Source organism: Nansenia antarctica (genome assembly GCF_963989245.1).
Source record: "Nansenia antarctica genome assembly, chromosome: 12".
Classification (NCBI taxonomy): Eukaryota; Metazoa; Chordata; class Actinopteri; order Argentiniformes; family Microstomatidae; genus Nansenia; species Nansenia antarctica.
Window position 1 is genome coordinate 4,620,630 of NC_137682.1, and position 18,856 is coordinate 4,639,485.

An 18,856-nucleotide genomic window follows, 5' to 3' on the forward strand; every position below is an offset into this window, starting at 1 on the left:
CATTTCTCATATATAGAAAACGTTGTCTGACAAAAGACACACTGTACATCTCGCAGGTTAGAGATAACCATGATTCCAGGAGTGTAATCCTATCCACAGATGGATACAATTCTAAATAGGAAATACATTCTCTGCATTCAGAATAATGCCTTTGTAGAAAAGAAAATGTTGGTATAACATGCAATGTACATATTAAATATATTAAAACGGGTGCCACGAAAATCCAAACCCACCCATAACTTCATTAAGGTTTCTCTCGAAAAAGGCAGGTTCTCAGGAGTAGTCCTGTCACAGGATGATAAAGTGACCCATCAACCGATGTGTCCTTTTATTTTCTGTCTCCACAGACTCCACAAGAAGGAAATGCATGGTCTGAAAACGACGACCCAATCAGAACCTGCGTGACCTCCCTCTGTGGAAAAAGGGCATGCTGAAGACTTCAAACGCTGTCATTATCAGAGCGAGGAGGCAATGACTCATCACCCGTTCGTGTTTGAACAGGGCTTCGCTCCTACAGTGTCCTGTCTCCTGTTTCCACGGACAGAGCACTGTTGTTTCACAGCACTATCGTTAATAATGTGATTAGACCTTCGCTATTAACGTCTGGCCCACAGGTCACAACATTAAGATAAGTACGGAACGAGGATTATGTGAGGCAAGCACTGTTTCATGAAGCTGATAAAAAAAATTGTTTATCCTCTTCATTGTGTGATGTGGGAATGTACAGTACAGGCCAAAAGTTTGGACACACCTTCTCATTCAATGTGTTTCCTTTATTTTCATGACTATTTACATTGTAGATTCTCACTGAAGGCATCAAAACTATGAATGAACACATGTGGAATGATGTACTTAACAAAAAAGTGTGAAATAACTCTAAATATGTCTTATATTTTAGATTCCTCAAAGTAGCCACCCTTTGCTTTTTTGTTGTTAATAAAATATATTTTTGTTGTTGTTAATAAAATATATAATAATAATATTATATATATATATAATAACATATTATTATTAACACATATTATATTAAATATTATTATAATATATTTTATTAACAACAAAAAAGCAAAGGGTGGCTACTTTGAGGAATCTAAAATATTTATTTCAGTTATTTCACACTTTATTGTTAAATACATAATTCCTATGTGTTCATTCATAGTTTTGATGCCTTCAGTGAGAATCTACAATGTAAATAGTCATGAAAATAAAGGAAATGCATTGAATGAGAAGGTGTGTCCAAACTTTTGGCCTCTACTGTATGTAATAGCTCTTCCTATTGTACAACCACAGACATGTTCATACCTTCACCTCTAATCTATTTCTCTTCCGTTACAATTCTTTTTTCCTGAAAGGTTGCATGTACTACAAGTACTGTATACATCCCACTACTACGATATTTAATTCACTCAGCCTTTTGTTAAAGCTAATAGAACCTGGTTTTATGCTAAAAGAAATATATTGTGAAATGACGTAGAGCCTCAATTTTTTGCTCCTGGTGCCCCTCCTTGTTTCACCCTGACCCAAAGTCTATGACGTTTACCATACGACTTCAACAAAATCAAAACACGGACTGATCTTAATATGTATTCCATGCCTTCATTTCACAGGTGAGCATGAGCAACATCCATTAAATTAAATCCTCTTTAAAAAGAAATCCACCAACTCAACTTTCCTGAGTTTGTCGATAGAATCAGTAACGCTCTCATCTTGACGTACTGAGATTGGGAGGCTCTGACTGTCTCATGGCCAGTAGCGTAGCCACGTTAGGGCTAGGGCGGGCCCAGGCCCCCCCCCACTTTACTCATGGGCCCACCCTGAGAAAGCTTTGGTGTAATTTATTTTCTCTTTTTTTTATTTATTTTTTAAGTATTCACCCATTGAGAATATCCGAGCAGAGCATTCAAACCAAAACAAATAAGAAAATATGTGAGCAAATATCAAGTTGAATTACTGTTGTATGTGTTTTATCCTCTGAACAACGGAACTGATTTCCGGCTACTGTGTTTGCCGAATCCGGTGTGGACTTTTACCGCTCGAAAGCCGACTTGATGTAGGCTACTGTACTTCATCAACTGTAAATCAATGCGTGCGGGGTGTCCTCTGACATACATCGCATTGGAAACGTGTTTGATGGATGCAAACAAAAGTAGGACCATGAATATGAACTGAAACATTAAAAAAAAAGAAGAAAAAAAAAGCTGGCCCACCCTATTTTATACAGGCCCGCCCTAAAGTAAATTTCTGCCTACGCTACTGCTCATGACCCTCTCACCTGGTCTCACCTCCCCTCTCACCTGGTCTCCCCTCCCCTCTCACCTGGTCTCACCTCCCCTCTCACCTGGTCTCCCCTCCCCTCTCACCTGGTCTCACCTCCCCTCTCACCTCCCCTCTCCCCTGGTCTCACCTCCCCTCTCACCTCCCCTCTCACCTCCCCTCTCCCCTGGTCTCACCTCCCCTCTCACCTGGTCTCACCTCCCCTCTCACCTGGTCTCACCTCCCCTCTCACCTGGTCTCACCTCCCCTCTCACCTGGTCTCACCTCCCCTCTCACCTGGTCTCACCTCCCCTCTCACCTGGTCTCGTAGCCTCTCCCTCTCACCTGGTCTCACCTCCCCTCTCACCTGGTCTCACCTCCCCTCTCACCTGGTCTCACCTCCCCTCTCACCTGGTCTCACCTCCCCTCTCACCTGGTCTCACCTCCCCTCTCACCTGGTCTCACCTCCCCTCTCACCTGGTCTCACCTCCCCTCTCCCCTGGTCTCACCTCCCCTCTCACCTGGTCTCACCTCCCCTCTCACCTGGTCTCACCTCCCCTCTCACCTGGTCTCGTAGCCTCTCCGTCTCCTCCTGGTAGGCAGACAGCTGTTTCTTCCACTGCTCTACGTTGGCGTTAGCTTCATGTAGCGCCGCCACCAGCTTTGAGTTGCTGTCCTGCAGGGTGAAGAGCTCCGCCTCGAGGTTCATCTCGCAAATAGATCTGGAAGATACCCAACAACAAGAACCTGTCTGACAATCACTTAATCCAGAAATGGAATGAATTGAGAAGAGACATACTGTACTTCTCCATCCTACGTGTAGGCTATGTATTTATTTCCTACCTACCGTAGGTACCCAACAATTAGGAAAAGATAGCATAACTGAGAAAACAGGCATTCTGTTGAGCCATTCGTATAGCTCAGTAACCAAACATGTTTAGTACAATTTGCCCATAAAATCGTATTCACGCTCTGTGATCTTTTGCCCTTACAACACTGTGTCATTCAAAATTGCTCCCAGTGAGCGGGCCAGCGCCTTGCTATGGCAGCTTGCCGCCATTGGTGTGTGAATGTGTGTGTGAATGGGTGAATGAGAGGCCGTTGTAAAGCTCTTTGGAGCAGCAAAAAAGGCGCTATATAAGTGCAGTCCATTTACCATTTACCATTTACCATTCTGTTGATAGAAAGCTTGGGGGTGATGATCAGATTGCAATGACATTAGCGACCACATTTTAAAAAGTAGCCTTGTGTTATAAATGGGCAACAGGGACAAAAGCAGAGTGGGTAGAATGGACTGAATGGTAGGTGATGGAAGGTTACCCAGAATGCACCTATATGGCTAATTAGTCCCTGTCTGGACATCATGCCTCAATATCAGCTATTATTCAAGGATGAAAAAGCCTAATCAGTCCAGGCTACATGTACAGTGTTGAGTGTCTAGTCCTATTTCATTTCACTGCATGTTTTACTTTGTATTTCTGTGCATGTGACAAATAAAGTATACCCTTGAACCCCCTTGAACCCTAAGAGAAAAGTTCTCATGATAACATGATCTGGTGGGGATCAGTTGAGTCCATTTGATATATGAATATGAAACTCCTTGTTAAGTCTAATGTAATACTGTATATATATGTATATTGAGGACACAACATAGCCACAACAGAGATACACTTGAAGTAGCACTCCTCTTATGGTAAAAAGAAAGAGAAAACCATCCTCGCCTCAACAGTTGTTCAGCCTGAGCCTGTATTGAGTGCATGGTCTACTTTATAAAAATGAACATTTGATAAAAATATCAAATTTTCTCCAAAAAACATTTAGTTTTCTGCAGACAATGGATCAGACCCTGACCAAGACAAGAGTGTGTGTGTGTGTGTGTGTGTGTGTGTGTGTGTGTGTGTGTGTGTGTGAGTGTGTGTGTGTGTGTGTGTGTGAGTGTGTGTGTGTGTGTGAGTGTGTGTGTGTGTGTGTGTGTGTGTGCGTGAGTGTGTGTGTGTGTGTGTGTGTGCATGTGTGTGTGTGACGTGTGTGTGTGTGTGTGTGTGTGTAAGTGGGTTACCCTTCAGAGAGCATCTTTTTAATGCGCTCCTTCTCAGAAGACAGTGTGATGTCGGCACTCTGGCTACGGAACATTTTGTCCTCTCCAGGACCGTTCACACACATCACCGGTGGCGACTGGAGCTCGTCACAGAGGTCCTAGCACATAACATAACAGACATGTCATCTCAGCAGTAACTGTACCAAGTCCTTGGGGGAGCGGGTGCTGTGGTTGCTACCGCTACTCTGCCTTTTTTGTTTCTACAAATAGTAACTGAAGTAACTAGGAATACCTTGGCAAATCACCAGGTTTCCAAGGTCAAATTAACTTACAGGTACGTAGGGTTGCAAAGGATGGGAATGTTCCCGGTACATTTATTTTAAATTACTACTAACATTGTTAATCAGGGTGAATACTGTTCAAGGCACTGTAAAAGAAGAACATTCAATGGGAACTTCATAACAAAGAAATCACAGTCAATCATGGTTTTAGAATGAACTTTGATTGATTTTGATTGACATGTACTACTACTACACCAATACATTTATCCAGCAAATACTAGGCTACTACTATGAGGCTTATCACTTGATATTTATCACTTTATGTTTCAATGAATTAACATTTTAAAGAGCTTGTCATGACGTCTACGTTGTTATGTGTCCACCTGCTACTACAATACTGTCTCTAGATCAATGTTGTTGTTGTTTTTTAAACCAGCAGCATTGCAATTTATACACCAAAAAATGCTGTAAATAAGGTTTACAACACAATTTTGTTGTCGTTAAAACGTGATTTGAAGTAAGAAGGGGGAAAATAGTCTGTATCAGGGGGATTGGGAAAGTTACTGAAACGTACAGGAATTGTGCAACCCTACTTACAGGTACATACAAAAAAAGAAAGACCAACTAAAGTTGCACTTTCCTCCTCACTCTGATGAAATGCACAAATCTTAAATACATGTTTGCTTTAGTGCTATCTCTCACTGTATTCATATGTTTCCTGTCTGTCATCCCTACATGCTATGGTGTATTCATCCCACTTTACAGCGACACCCTGGCCATATCAGTCCCTGATCGTTTCACCACGGGGAACAGTGAAAGACATCAACCCTTTCAAGACGAGAATGGTGCCTGCTGCTCTGGTGTGGTAAAGTAACAAATATCTTTCCTAAGAGAAACACAGGACACAATTCCAGACAGTAGCATCATCCCATCGCAACAGGTGTGGCAGACAGTTTTAGGTCACCAGAAAGGATAACTTGAGTGATATATTTCAGAGGCAAGCACCTCAGGGCAACTCAAACTCAATGTGAATGATGACAGTTGGAAACCAAGCAAACATGAGAGACCCACCTGGGAGAACTGGCGGAGAAACCCCAAGTCATCAGATAGCAAGAGAATAAAGAAACACCAATGTCAACTGTACACAATCCTACCGATCAATCAAATTCAGTGGATTTATTAGTGATCAGTGGCGGACTCAGGCTGTTTGAAGGGCAGGGGGGGCGAAAAGAAAAAAAGGGCACCTACTGCACAACATGGGACCCCATCAGTGCACATGGTCAAGTTTAGACCATTGGAGGGGCAGCCAATAGGGCACGTCCTCTCATTTTCGCCACTCAAAAGGGCACTTAAGAGAGACGTTTTTCAACTGTGGGGGCACCAGGAGGGGCGGTCGCCCCCCCTGCCCCCCCCCCCCCTGAGTCCGCCAGTGTTAGTTAGTGATACAGAATGATTTTCCCTAATGTGTCATTCATTGTAATGAGAGACACTTGAAAAGCATGCAGCCAGCCACAACATTGAAGAGAAATAGACATGTGTTTCATGACCACGCAGATATCTAATGGATAGTTGTTCTGTATTGATAACTTGGCCTGAGCAAGATTACTTGCCGAATTTCAGTGTCCTCTTCAGTTAGCAGACGCTGCATGGGATAGCCTAATTTTACCATCGGCCTAATTTTCCTCCTCTCACTTTCCTTAGAGACAAATGACCCAGCTCATCCTTCTTACGCCTTTCCTTCCCATCCCTCCTCTCCTACCCAACCTCAAGGGATGCTGTGAGACAGCAGAAGTACCTCTATGTATCTCTACTTAAGTAGTGTCGGTCAGCTCACTGTTAGCGCTCACCTGTGGGGCAGCGATGGTAAGGGCAGTGTTGGCCAACTCCATCTTGTCCTGGGACTTTTCACGTGCTAAACGAGCAGCCTCTTTCACCTCCTTAAACCGCTCAGAAAACTGAAGGAGGAGGTAAGAGATAAATGCGTTAACTTTGGTGTGTTGTTGTTGTTGTTGTTGCCGATAATCAAAAAGCACTGTTATTTATTGACAACGAACCATTATCTTTTTTTCAACAATATATTTATTGAGTTTTTTGAAAAAGATTAAACAAATCTTGAAAATAAGTAAATAGTAATAATTATATATGTATATACATACATGCAAATAACTCACTAGAATTGCCATACACATGTATATATAGTACGTACATTGATGGAGAGGCAATCATATCATTTTTTTTAATTATTATTATTTATCTTTCTTTCCTAGCACCAGGGGAGCCCCCCCTCCCAAATTTCGTTGTTTGGTACCTGTGCTATATTAATGACAATAAAGACCATTCATTCATTCATTCATTCATTCATTCATTCATTCATTCATTCATTCATAACTGAGCTCATATATACACATACAAAATAAAAGGGAGAAAACAAAAACAAAAACAAAAAAAAGAACAAGAAAAATTAAAACTGAGAAAAAACTAAAGAAAAGGGTACATTGCAACAGATACATAACGAACCATTATCTAAAGGAAATGAAAGATCTTCACCTGGTGTAGCTGCTGCTCGGTGGCAAAGCCCAGGCCATACACTGTGTTAGCCCTGCTGTCTGCCCACTGGCCAAACTTCTGTGAGGTTCTAGTGAATGCCATGCTGGGTGTAATGGTGCAGTTAATAATAGCCTGTAAAGGGAAGAGGACACAGGGTATATACAGGAATCTTGAGGTTCATTTCAATACCTTTCTAAGACTTTTTAAAGACCTTGTCAATATTTCTCCAGACCTCACCGCCACTTCGAGCTGTAACCGTTTACATCAGTGACACATTTAACTTAACAGTTTTAGTTTGCAATAGACTAGACCACTATCATACAACAGAATTTCCGGTTCATCTTTGTTTTTTAATAAAACTAATCAATTCACGAACTTTTACTAAAAACGATTAGGACTCAAACTCTTTGGACAGAGTCTAATTCAGAAAAAATTGAAAATTAAAGACTTTTTAATACTTATTAAGGGTCTTGATTTTCCCAAAATTGATATATCAACTTTTAATACTTTTCAAGACACCGCGGATACCCTGGGACAACACATGACATGATCAAATATTGTAGTTCTACCTTACCTTACCCATATTGGTGTAAATATAAAGACTAGTTCTAATATAAAAAAATACAATTATTAATACAAACATGATTACAAGTGCCTAATCTCTAGTCTTTTCAGGATTTTGAGGGTGCATTTGAAAATCCAAATTATTCTTCAGGCCATAACATTTCTGTGGTTGACCAATGGCATTTCTGTGACTCACTGACCTATCCTTTCAACCCCTTAGCAAACACCATTTCACATTGCAGCCCAGACAAATGGCTAAAAACAACTCATTTTCTCAGGTCACATGAGAAACTTGCAGACCTATTTATAACCTTTTACGTCAACTGCAGAATTACTATAATAGAACTGACTTCAAAACCCAAAATGAGAACAGCAGCTTAAAGGGAGCTTTTTCAACAAATGATTACGGTAGTCTGAGAAAACATGTTGTTTTCACATGACATGGGTACAAGAAATTACCACAGCGACAGACACAAGTGGAGGGAGAATTGAGCTGCTGACCACATGGTCTGAATTGGGAATGTGGGTCAAAGCAGAGGTGTTAAGATGAGATAAGATAGATTCCCCATGCCTCCCAGTAATCTATCTAAATCTGAAGCTTATGTGGAAAAATGCGCCTTGATCTTTGTTCAGTGTCATCGAGTTTCTGTTCACATTCCACTCTTCATTCTATTCTTGTTTCATTGACAATAGCAGCACACTCAGTTTCTCAATTAATTACATTTACAACAGCTTTTTGGGTCTAGTAATGCTACGCAAACCATCGCCTTCAGTAATAGCGGAATATATTTAATCATTTAGGGAGTGAGCAGTCATAAGAGACTACCGGTATGTAGTAATTTTTTAGCTGCACTTTTTCGCCAAACTGTTAAGTGTTTTATTGGCTAGTAGTAATACCGAATGATTGTGAATATGAGGCCACATCATGGACCTACATGCACATAATCCTAAATCCCTCTAGGAGGAAACATCCCTTTAATCACAGCTTTAAACAATACCATACAGCTGTATTCAACAAGGCCATATACACTAACTGTGGCCTGTATTTGCCTTCCAGTGAGTCAAAAACAAAACAGCAGGGGCGCTTAGGTGGCGTAGCGGGTTAAGCGTTGACCATGTAACTGCAGGGTTATCATGTCATCCCTTCTCTCTCTCACGCATCCTTCCTGTCTAAATCTCTACTGTATCTGTCAATAAAATGAAAAATATGAGTGGGACTGCCCCACTCAGAAAAAAAGAAAAAACTTTAAAAAAAAAACTAAAACAAAACAGCATTCTGGTTCACCTTGGTACCACCCACACTGATGATGCGGTAGACGTTCCTGTTGGCGTCATAGAAGAAGGAGACGGTGACGGCATGCTTGCTGGCGGGGATCCAGTTCCTCTTGGTGGTCGGGTCGATCTGGAACACATGGGCCCTGGCGCTGAAGATCGGCTGCTCCCTGGAAGGGCGAGGGAAGATGCAGCTTAGCATTGGGTCAGATAGACAGTGGCATACAGACAGTGGGGACTGGGGAGAGGTTAGATGTGTGTCAGACGAATGATGGGATTGGGATTTAATCACAAGCAGACAGTGACAGTAACCAATAGAACGACCCCAGATAAGCTAAGCATGTGACGACAAACCTGATAGTTCTTTGTGTTTTACCAAGACTATTTTTTATTTTTTTTAACCACAGTACATACTAGCCCTAGTTCAAAGATCTACAAGATGTGCAGCTTTTGTTCAAATCCAGCACAGTAACACACTTGATTGATGGTGTTGGTCATCATAAGGTTAGACAAGACACGAATCAAAACACTGAAGAGTGAACAAAGCTAAGTATATACAGTATATACAGTTAGGTCTGTAAATATTTGGACAGTGACACAATTTCCATGATTTTGGCTCTGTATGCCACCACTATGGATTTGAAATGAGACAATCGAGATGTAATTGAAGTGCAGACTTCCAGTTTTAATTCAAGGGGTTGAACAAAAATATTGTATGTTTAGAAATTGCAACCATTTTTATACACAGTCCCCTATTTTCACGAGCTCAAAAGTAATTGGACAAATTAACATAATAAAAAAAAATAATAATAATAATAATAATAATAATAATAATAAATAATTAAAAAAATAATAATAATAATACTTTGTCGAGAATCCTTTGCAGGCAATGACTGCCTGAAGTCTGGAACCCATGGACATCACCAAATGCTGGGTTTCCTCCTTTGGGATGCTTTGCCGGGCCTTTACTGCAGCTGTCTTCAGTTGTTGTTTGTTCGTGGGTCTTTCTGCCTTTAGTTTTGTCTTCAGCAAGTGAAATGCATGCTCAATCGGGTTGAGATCAGGTGATTGACTCGGCCAATATTCCACTTCTTTGCCTTAAAAAACTCCCGGGTTGCTTACGCAGTATGTTTTGGGTCATTGTCCATCTCTATTGTGAAGCGCCATCCAATCAACTTTGCTGAATTTGTCTGAATCTGAGAAGAATATCCCTAAACACTTAAGAATTAATCTGTCTGCTTCTGTCTTCTGTCACATCATCAATAAACACTAGTGACCCAGTGTCAATTGGATAATGATATGCCTACCTCCTGGAGACTGTTCTTCACTTGGCTAGATGTTGTGAAGGGGTTTTTCTTTACCATGTAAAGGATCCTGTGATCATCCACCACTCTTCCATGGACGTTCAGACATTTTTGTGGTGCCGAGCTACCAGTGCGTTCTTTTTTCCCCTTTTTTTTACAGTTATTTTGGCCACTCCTAATGTTCCCGCTGTCTCTCTGATGGATTTTCTGGTTGTTTTTGCAGCCTACGGATGGCTTGTTTCACTTGCATTGAGAGCTCCGTTGACTGCATGTTGTGCGTATACAGCAACATCTTCCAAATGCAAATGCCACACTTGGAATCAACTCAGACCTTTTACCTGCTTAATTGATAAAGAAATAATGAAGGAATAGCCCACACTGGCCCATGAAACAGCTTTTGAGTCAATTGTCCAATTACTTTTGGTCCCTTGAAAAAGTCTCAGGGAAGCTCATCTGCATGCTCGTCATCCTCACCGGGGTCTTGACCTTTGACCTGACTGCAGTTTGTCGTCGTAACCGACTTGAGTGGGCAAATGTTCACCTTCACCTTCGATGGCGTCTGCCACTTTGGAGAAGAAGTGTTCTCTTCACGGATGAATCCTGGTTTTCACTGTACTGGGCAGATGGCAGACAGCGTGTATGGCGCCATGTGGGTTAGTGGTTTGCTGATGTCAACGTTATGAATAGAGTGGCCCAGGGTGGTGGTGGGGTTACGGTACGGGCAGGAATATGCTACGGACAATGAACCCAGGTGCATTTTATTGATGGCATTTTGAATGCACCCGAGATACCGTGATGAGATCCTGAGGCCCGTTACATTTACATTTTTGGCATTTAGCAGACGCCTTATTCCAAAGTGACTTACTATCGATACATTTGACTAAGCATGTGAATCATCAATTCACCAGTCGTAGCAGGAAGAGTAATCTAGCTCAGGCCAGGGGCCTCTGGCAGTCGTCGTGATAGAGGAAGAAAGAACGTTTTTTAAACAGTTCAAGGGGAGGGGATGTAGGAATCTCAGGAGACACAGTGCTGGGGGGGTAGTAGATAGTAGGCATTGTTGTGCCATTCATCCACCACCATCACCTCATGTTTGCAGCATGATAATAATCTCAGTTCTTGCATGGACTGCATACTCACCGGACATGTCACCCGTTGAGCATGTTTGGGATGCTCTGGATCGGCGTATACAACAGCCTGTTCCAGTTCCTGACAATATCCAGCAACTTCGACCAACATTCTGGACCAACATTCTACAGGCCACAATCAACAACCTGATCAACTCTATGCGTTGATCAGGAGATGTGTTGCACTGCGTGAGGCAAATGGTGGTCACACCAGATACTGACTGGCTATAGATCTGTGAAGTCTGTAGTTCAGTGCCTAATAAATGTCTCTTTTCAAGATAAAACTGCACATTTTAGAGTGGCCTTTTATTGTGACCAGCCTGTCAGGTGGTAGCTAAGACAGATTTAAACACATTTTAAACATTTGAGCAAAAACAAAAGTGTTGTGTTCATATTTTTGTTCAGTGTATATAGTGGCAAGAAAAAGTATGTGAACTCTTTGGAATTACCTGGTTTTCTGCATTAATTGGTCATAAAATGTAATCTGATCTTCATCTAAGTCACAAGTATAGACAAACACAATATATTTAAGCTAATAACACACAAACAATTATAATCTTTCATGTCTTTATTGAACACACCCATTGAACATTCACAGTGACGCAGACCGACCAACGCAGAAGTATAAATTGAGAGAGCGCGTAAATTCGACGCAGAAGTATACATTGGGCTTTAGGCTGCAAAAACAACCAAAAATCTATCAGAGAGATAGCGGGAACATTAGTAGTGGTCAAATTAACAGTTTGGTACAACAATGAAAAAAGAACGCACTGCACCACAAAAAAGGTCTGAATGAATGAATGAATGAATGAATGAATGAATGAATGGACTTTATTGTCATTGCTACAGTACAGGTACCAAACAACGAAATTTAGGAGGGGTGGCTCCCCTGGTGTTAGGAAAGGGAAAAAAAAACTTTTAGAAAAAGAATAAAATCACAAGAAGGTAAGGAGCTGGTTTACATAAATAAAGGCTATGTACACAATCCACTGTACTATACTGCACAGATAGTCAACTAGGGTTGTCATATTGCACAAAAGTATTTTTCACGTTATTTAAAGTGTCACAGTTTGCAGGCTTGAAATGTACATGTTTGTGCCTCAGCACTAGCTGCCATACAATCCGTCCAGACTGTCCTGGGCCCAGAACTTAGGCCTTTGCTGTGTTCAGGGCCTTGACGGCCCTGTGGTAGAAGCAGTTCTTCAGTCTGTTTGTCTTAGCGGCCGGGGTCCTGTACCTCCTTTTCGAGGGCAGCCTGATAAAGTGTACGTGCCCAGGGTGGGTCGGGTCCCTGGAGATCTTGGAGGCCTTCCTGAGACAGCGTGTGTTGTACAGCTCTTCCAGAGAGGGGAGTTGGGCGCCGGTGATCTTCTGTGCTGTTCTCACGACTCTCTGTAGCGCGTTTCTCTCCGCTGTTGTGCAGCTGTAGAACCAGTTGCAGATGCCGTAGGTGAGGATGCTCTCCACTGCGCCGCGGTAGAAGGCCACCAGTATCTCCTGCTTGTTGTGTTCTTTCCTGAGGCATCTCAGGGTGTATAGCCGCTGTTGTGCCCTCTTGATGGTGCCTTTTGTGTTGTCCTTCCAGGCCAGGTCATCCCGCATGTGATGTCCCAGGAATCGGAGGGTTGAGACTCTCTCCACGCTCTCTCCGTCGATGAGCAGGGGCTGGATCTCGGACTTTTTCCTCCTGAAGTCTACGATGAATTCCTGGGTCTTTGACTTGTTTAGCAGCAGGTTGTTAACCTTGCACAGCTTGCTCAGTTGCTCTACCTCATCCCTGTACGCCGCCTCGTCCCCCCTCCATGGACGTCCATGGAAGACAACAGTGGTGGATGATCACAGGATCCTTTACATGGTAAAGAAAAACCCCTTCACAACATCAAGCGTGTTCAAGTGAAGAACAGTCTCCAGGAGGTAGACATTTCATTATCCAAGTGTACCATAAAGGGAAGACTTTACATGAACAAATACAGAGAGTTCACCACAAGGTGCAAGCCTCCAGAATAGAAAAGCCAGATTAAACTTTGCCAAAAAACATAGAAAAAAGCCAGCCCTGTTCTGGAACAGCATTCTTTGGACAGATGCAACTAAGATCAACCCGTACCAGAATGATGGGGGGGAAAAAGTATGGAGAAGGCTTGGAACGGCTCATGATCCGACGGATACCACATCATCTATAAAAAACGGTGGAGGCAGTGTGATGGCATGGGCATGCATGGCTTCCAATGGCACTGGGTCATTGGTGTTTATTGATGATGTGACAGAAGACAGTGTTTAGGGATATACTGTCTGCTCAGATTCAGCCAAATTCAGCAAAGTTGATTGGATGGCGCTTCACAATACAGATGGACAATGACCCAAAACATACTGCATAAGCAACCAATAAGTTTTTTAAGGCAAAGAAGTGGAATATTCTGCAATGACCGAGTCAATCACCTGATCTCAATCCGATCAAGTATGCATTTCACTTGCTGAAGACAAAACTAAAGGCAAAAAGACCCCGGAACAAACAACAACAGAAGACAGACTGGCGAAGCATCACAAAGGAGGAAACCCAGCATTTGGTGATGTCCATGGGTTCCAGACGTCAGGCAGTCATTGCCTGCAAAGGATTCTTGACAAAGTATTAAAAATGAACATCTAATTCATGATTATGTTAATTTGTTCAATTACATTTGAGCTCCTGAAAATAGGGAACTGTGTATAAAAATGGTTGGAATTCCTAAACGTTTCATACAATATTTTTGTTCAACCCCTTGAATTAAAGCTGAAAGTCTGGACTTCAATTACATCTCGATTGTTTCATTTCAAATCCATTGTGGTGCCATACAGAGCCAAACCTATGGACATTTTGTCACCGTCATAATAATTACGAACTGTATATAACAGAAATGCACATCATTGCATTACATTACATTACATAGATCTTCTCTACCACAAATAACCTGTTACTCAAGGCAACGGTCATGACACTTCCTTTCACCTTTAGGAATAAAAAGCTGCAACTGCACAGAGGCCTTTGATGAGCTTGTGGGTGGTTGGCTGGCTGGCCCACTGTCTGATAGACCCTGAGCTGTAATTCTCCTTCTCATCACACAGTAATCCTTTCTCTTGTCAGCTGATCTCATGCTTAACCAGCTTTTTATAAAGCAGCCACCTCAGGCATAGACTCCAAATCAGGGGGTTGGCCAAGCAAGGGGATGAGGCCAGTGCAATGTCGTGACATTAGAATTATAAGGTTCTATCTCCATTTTTGTCAAAATTGAGTTTTTTTACATAATCTGATCCACTAGGTGTTTATTAATGCCTGTGTGGTGTTATTTTTAAAATGTTGACATTTTAGGTTCCATCTCACAGAACATAATGGAATGTAAAAACGTTGATGCTCAATATCTCTGAACTGCCCTAAACGGAGATAGAACCTTATCATTCTAAACTCAAGAAATATATTCTAGTAATGTTGTAGTTGGCATGTTAGGTGAGACTTATCATTAAAGCATGGAATGCATGACACCAATATGGAGGATTTTTGTGCTCCAAATTTTGAAGAATGAATGAATGAAAGGCTATGTACACTGTCCACTATACTATAGTACTATACAAATAAACACTGTGCTGTACTCTGTGCTATGCTATACCTATTCTAACATTTCCTATCTCTGAACCTTATGTACCCGAGGGTTGTCATATTGCACATAGTGTTATTGCACATTCATTTAAAGTGTCGCAGTTTGCAGGTTTGAAATGTTCACAGTTGTGTTTCAGTATTGCACTTGATTTCAATCTAGTAGCTGCCATCAAATGTCTAGATTGTCCAGGGCCTAGAACCTAGGTCTTTGCTGTGTTCAGGGCCTGAATGGCCCTGGGGTAGAAGCTGAGCTTCAGTCTGTTTGTCCTTGCGAACATGGTCCTGAACCGCCTGTCCGAGGGCAGCCGAGCAAAGTGTTCGTTCCCAGTGTGGGATGGGTCTCTGGAGATCTTGGAGGCCTTCCTGAGGCAGTGTGTGTTGTACAGCTCTTCCAGAGAGGGGAGGGGGGCGCCGGTGATCTTCGGGGCCGATCTCACGACTCTCTGTAGCGCATTCCTCTCTGCGGCTGTGCAGCTGGAGAACCACACGCAGATGCAGTAGGTGAGGATGCTCTCCACTGCGCAGCGGTAGAAGGTCACAAGCATGTCCTGGCTGATGTGGTTTTTCCTGAGGACTTCCAGTCTCACCTAACATGCCAACCACAACATTACTAGAATATATTTGTCTGACACCTTTGGTGACAACAAATCTCAAAATGAGTTGACCAAACTGTAAAATATGAATGGCTCTGCCACATTGCACTGGCCATATACGGAAATGTATGCACTCATTGCAATGCAAGTCACTTTGGATAAAAGCGTCAGCTAAGCGGTATATATATATATATATATATATATATATATACATGTTACGGTACATGTGGGAATACGGTACATGTGGGAAAACTAGGGTTAGGGTTAGGTGCTACGTCGACTTGGTACATGCTGGCATGTCTAACCCTAACCCTACCCCTAACCTTAACCCTAACCCTAAACCTAACCCTAGCACCCAAGCACCTAACCCTAGTTTTCCCACATGTACCATATTCCCACATGTACCGTAACATATACATATATATATACACACAAATTACATGCATTACAATGAGCCCGTCCTCTGATTTCTACCTCCACCAGCCTCTACTGATCCAGTGGGATCACCTTTCAGGGCCAGAGGGATACCAGGGAGTCATGATCTGACTCTTTTAGCTGCCCACACATTCCCAGTGTCAGGAAGGTGGAGCACTACACTACCACAAAGACCAGAGGAACCAGTAGGGCCACAAGCAAAGCCCAATCCAGATGATCCTGGATAACTCTAGCTCTTTTTGCAGAATATCATATATGAAAGCAGATGACGCAATGCTAGGTATAGTGGGGTGTTTCCGAGGACAGGGTAAGCAACTGAGTTCCACCACAGCAGAATATGCGACAATGTAGAGTTGGAATAATGCTGAAAAAATCCACTCGATTCTTGGGACAATTCCACGACCTACAAAATCTCTCTCAAACAAGCCATATCTTGTTCATGCCACACATCAATACAATGACATTAGAAAATAAATTAGCTTATACCAGAGAGCATAGGAGAACTCCTAGTCCCGGCGAAACATATTTAGTGTACCAGCAAAGGTGCTAAAGAGAGCAAGGGAAAATACACGGACTCCACTGGAGATGTTCCAGTCTGTAAGTATGACATTGTCTTCAATATGTTATTATCAGTGTCCAGATAATTTAGGGAAATGAAAGATCAGGTGTAAGCCACACAGTTTTTATTTTCATTTCAGAGCTAGATTTGTTGCTTTTTAGCTGCATTATTACATCAATGTTAACTGTCCTTACTGTTCCGTACTGAGCAGTGCCCTCTGCTGCCCTTGTCCTAGGAATTGCACATGTTACTCACTTGAATGGGAAGGATAGGGAGCAGAATGGTTGTCATTAGAAGGGCAGAGCTAATACTCTACTCCTGTTAACAACAGACAGACAGTCTGTGGAATATTACTCCCTTCCTGTGCTGCCTTCACAGTAGTTCTCCTATCTGAGTAAAAGAACGCAATAGGGTTGTATAACTTTTACTTTAAACTGTGAAAGAAAAAAACTAACAGATAGAGCAGCGCTAACACAAACTAGTTTAATTCACTAAATACATCAAGGTTTACAACATGAAACACCATTTATTATCACCCTAAATCATTAATAAACAATGCAATTCCAGGTTATCTGTTGTATCCATGACTGTCAGCCACAGAGCATCACTAAACTCCATAACTCAAAGATCAGACAGGTGAGTCCAGACAGAGCCATATTCCTAGAGCATTTGCTTTGTGATTGAACATGGATTGACCGTTCGTGCATGAGATGCAAGAGACTCTTGTAGTAGGAGTCTCTTGTGTTAGAGACATCCTGCAGAAGAAAAGCTCCAGCAAGAAGTGTGGAGCGTTCCAAGGTCATAAAGCCAACACGTATTGCCAACTCGTGAGCTTAGAATGATAAGGTTCTATCTCTGTTTAGGGTAGTTCAGAGATATTGAGCGTCAAAGTTTTTACATTCCATTATGTTTTGTGAGATGGAACCTTTGTATTTTATGAATTACTAACTCAAAAATGTCAACATTTTTTAAAATAACACCACACAGGCATTAATAAACACCTAATGAATCAGATTATGTAAAAAAACTCAATTTTGACCAAAAATGGAGATAGAACCTTATAATTCTAACGTCACGAGCTGTCAAATGTGCAGTTGGGTGTCTTGGAACAATGTGGCCCTAAAGGCATTTCTGAAACACAGACAGATAAGACAGTATTCTCTACACGCTCTAGTGTGAGTAGGCTATCTCACAAATGTACAGTGTGAAATAATGACAAACTTACCTTTCTCGATGGTGAGGAAACATCTTATAAGGCAGGAGACGCTTCTTGTCTATGGAAGAAGGCGAGAAGATTTGCAGGCACTAAATTAGGTGCCATTTCGTGAGTTTAGAATGATAAGGTTCTATCTCCGTTTAGGGTAGTTCAGAGATATTGAGCGTCAAAGTTTTTACATTCCATTATGTTTTGTGAGATGGAACCTTTGTATTTTATGAATTACTAACTCAAAAATGTCAACATTTTAAAAAATAACACCACACAGGCATTAATAAAAAACCTAATGGATCAGATTATGTAAAAAAACTCAATTTCGACCAAAAATGGAGATAGAACCTTATAATTCTAACGTCACGATTTCCCCCAAAAGACCATGTTTAGGCATCTGAACAAGGAAAAACACATCATGCATACACCAAACTGTGCAAGTGTAGACCTCCTCTCACTTGTTCTAAGGTGGCTGTCAATATGTCATCAAGCATGAGTGAGTCTCACCTGACTGCACACTGACTGCAGTCAACTTTTCTCTCATAGCAACAGTAATGATTGCATGAATGCCCAACAGAACTGGGCTGTATTGTAATGGGATTGAGCTGTGAGTTACACTAGGCTACTCACCCCATTTCGTTAAAAAAATATGATGGTATTAGTTGATCCAGGTGTAATAATGTAGGGTCCTTGTCGTAGGGTCTTGCTATAGGGGGCTACTTTATAATCCTTCCCCGTCTGGTTGTCCGGATACGGATGCTTCCCAATTTTCCAACCGGAATTTCTCTGCAAGGGCAACTTCACTTGTCTAAAAATACTGTGCTGTGCAAAAACGGACATGCACAGTGAATAAAATTAAAAGATGCCCCCCCGTTTAGTTCACTTGGAGCGATGTTGGTGGTTCGCAGTGCACCGCTGGTCGCAAAGTGCCGCTTGCACGAAAGCGACTTTTTATTGGTTACATTGACACACTGACGACAGGGAGCCGCGCGCGATGTAATGCAGCACTTCACATGGAGACTATTTCTCTCATTGCTAAAGGCTCTCT

At 42.0% G+C, this 18,856-nt stretch overlaps 1 protein-coding gene across 1 annotated transcript in view; it reads right to left on the reverse strand.

The window, feature by feature from the left end:
* The window catches only part of LOC308168248 (homer protein homolog 3-like), a gene marked incomplete at both ends in the record, with an annotated part of 23,735 nt that extends 5,886 nt beyond the window's left edge, over window positions 1–17,849 (reverse strand). The window contains 7 exons of the mRNA XM_080542764.1: window positions 2,819–2,975; window positions 4,313–4,449; window positions 5,644–5,652; window positions 6,420–6,527; window positions 7,120–7,251; window positions 8,969–9,125; window positions 17,827–17,849. Coding sequence (XP_080398890.1) covers window positions 2,819–2,975; window positions 4,313–4,449; window positions 5,644–5,652; window positions 6,420–6,527; window positions 7,120–7,251; window positions 8,969–9,125; window positions 17,827–17,849 — 723 coding nt within the window. The remainder of the gene's footprint in view (window positions 1–2,818; window positions 2,976–4,312; window positions 4,450–5,643; window positions 5,653–6,419; window positions 6,528–7,119; window positions 7,252–8,968; window positions 9,126–17,826) is intronic.
* Between the last annotated feature and the right edge of the window lie 1,007 nt (window positions 17,850–18,856).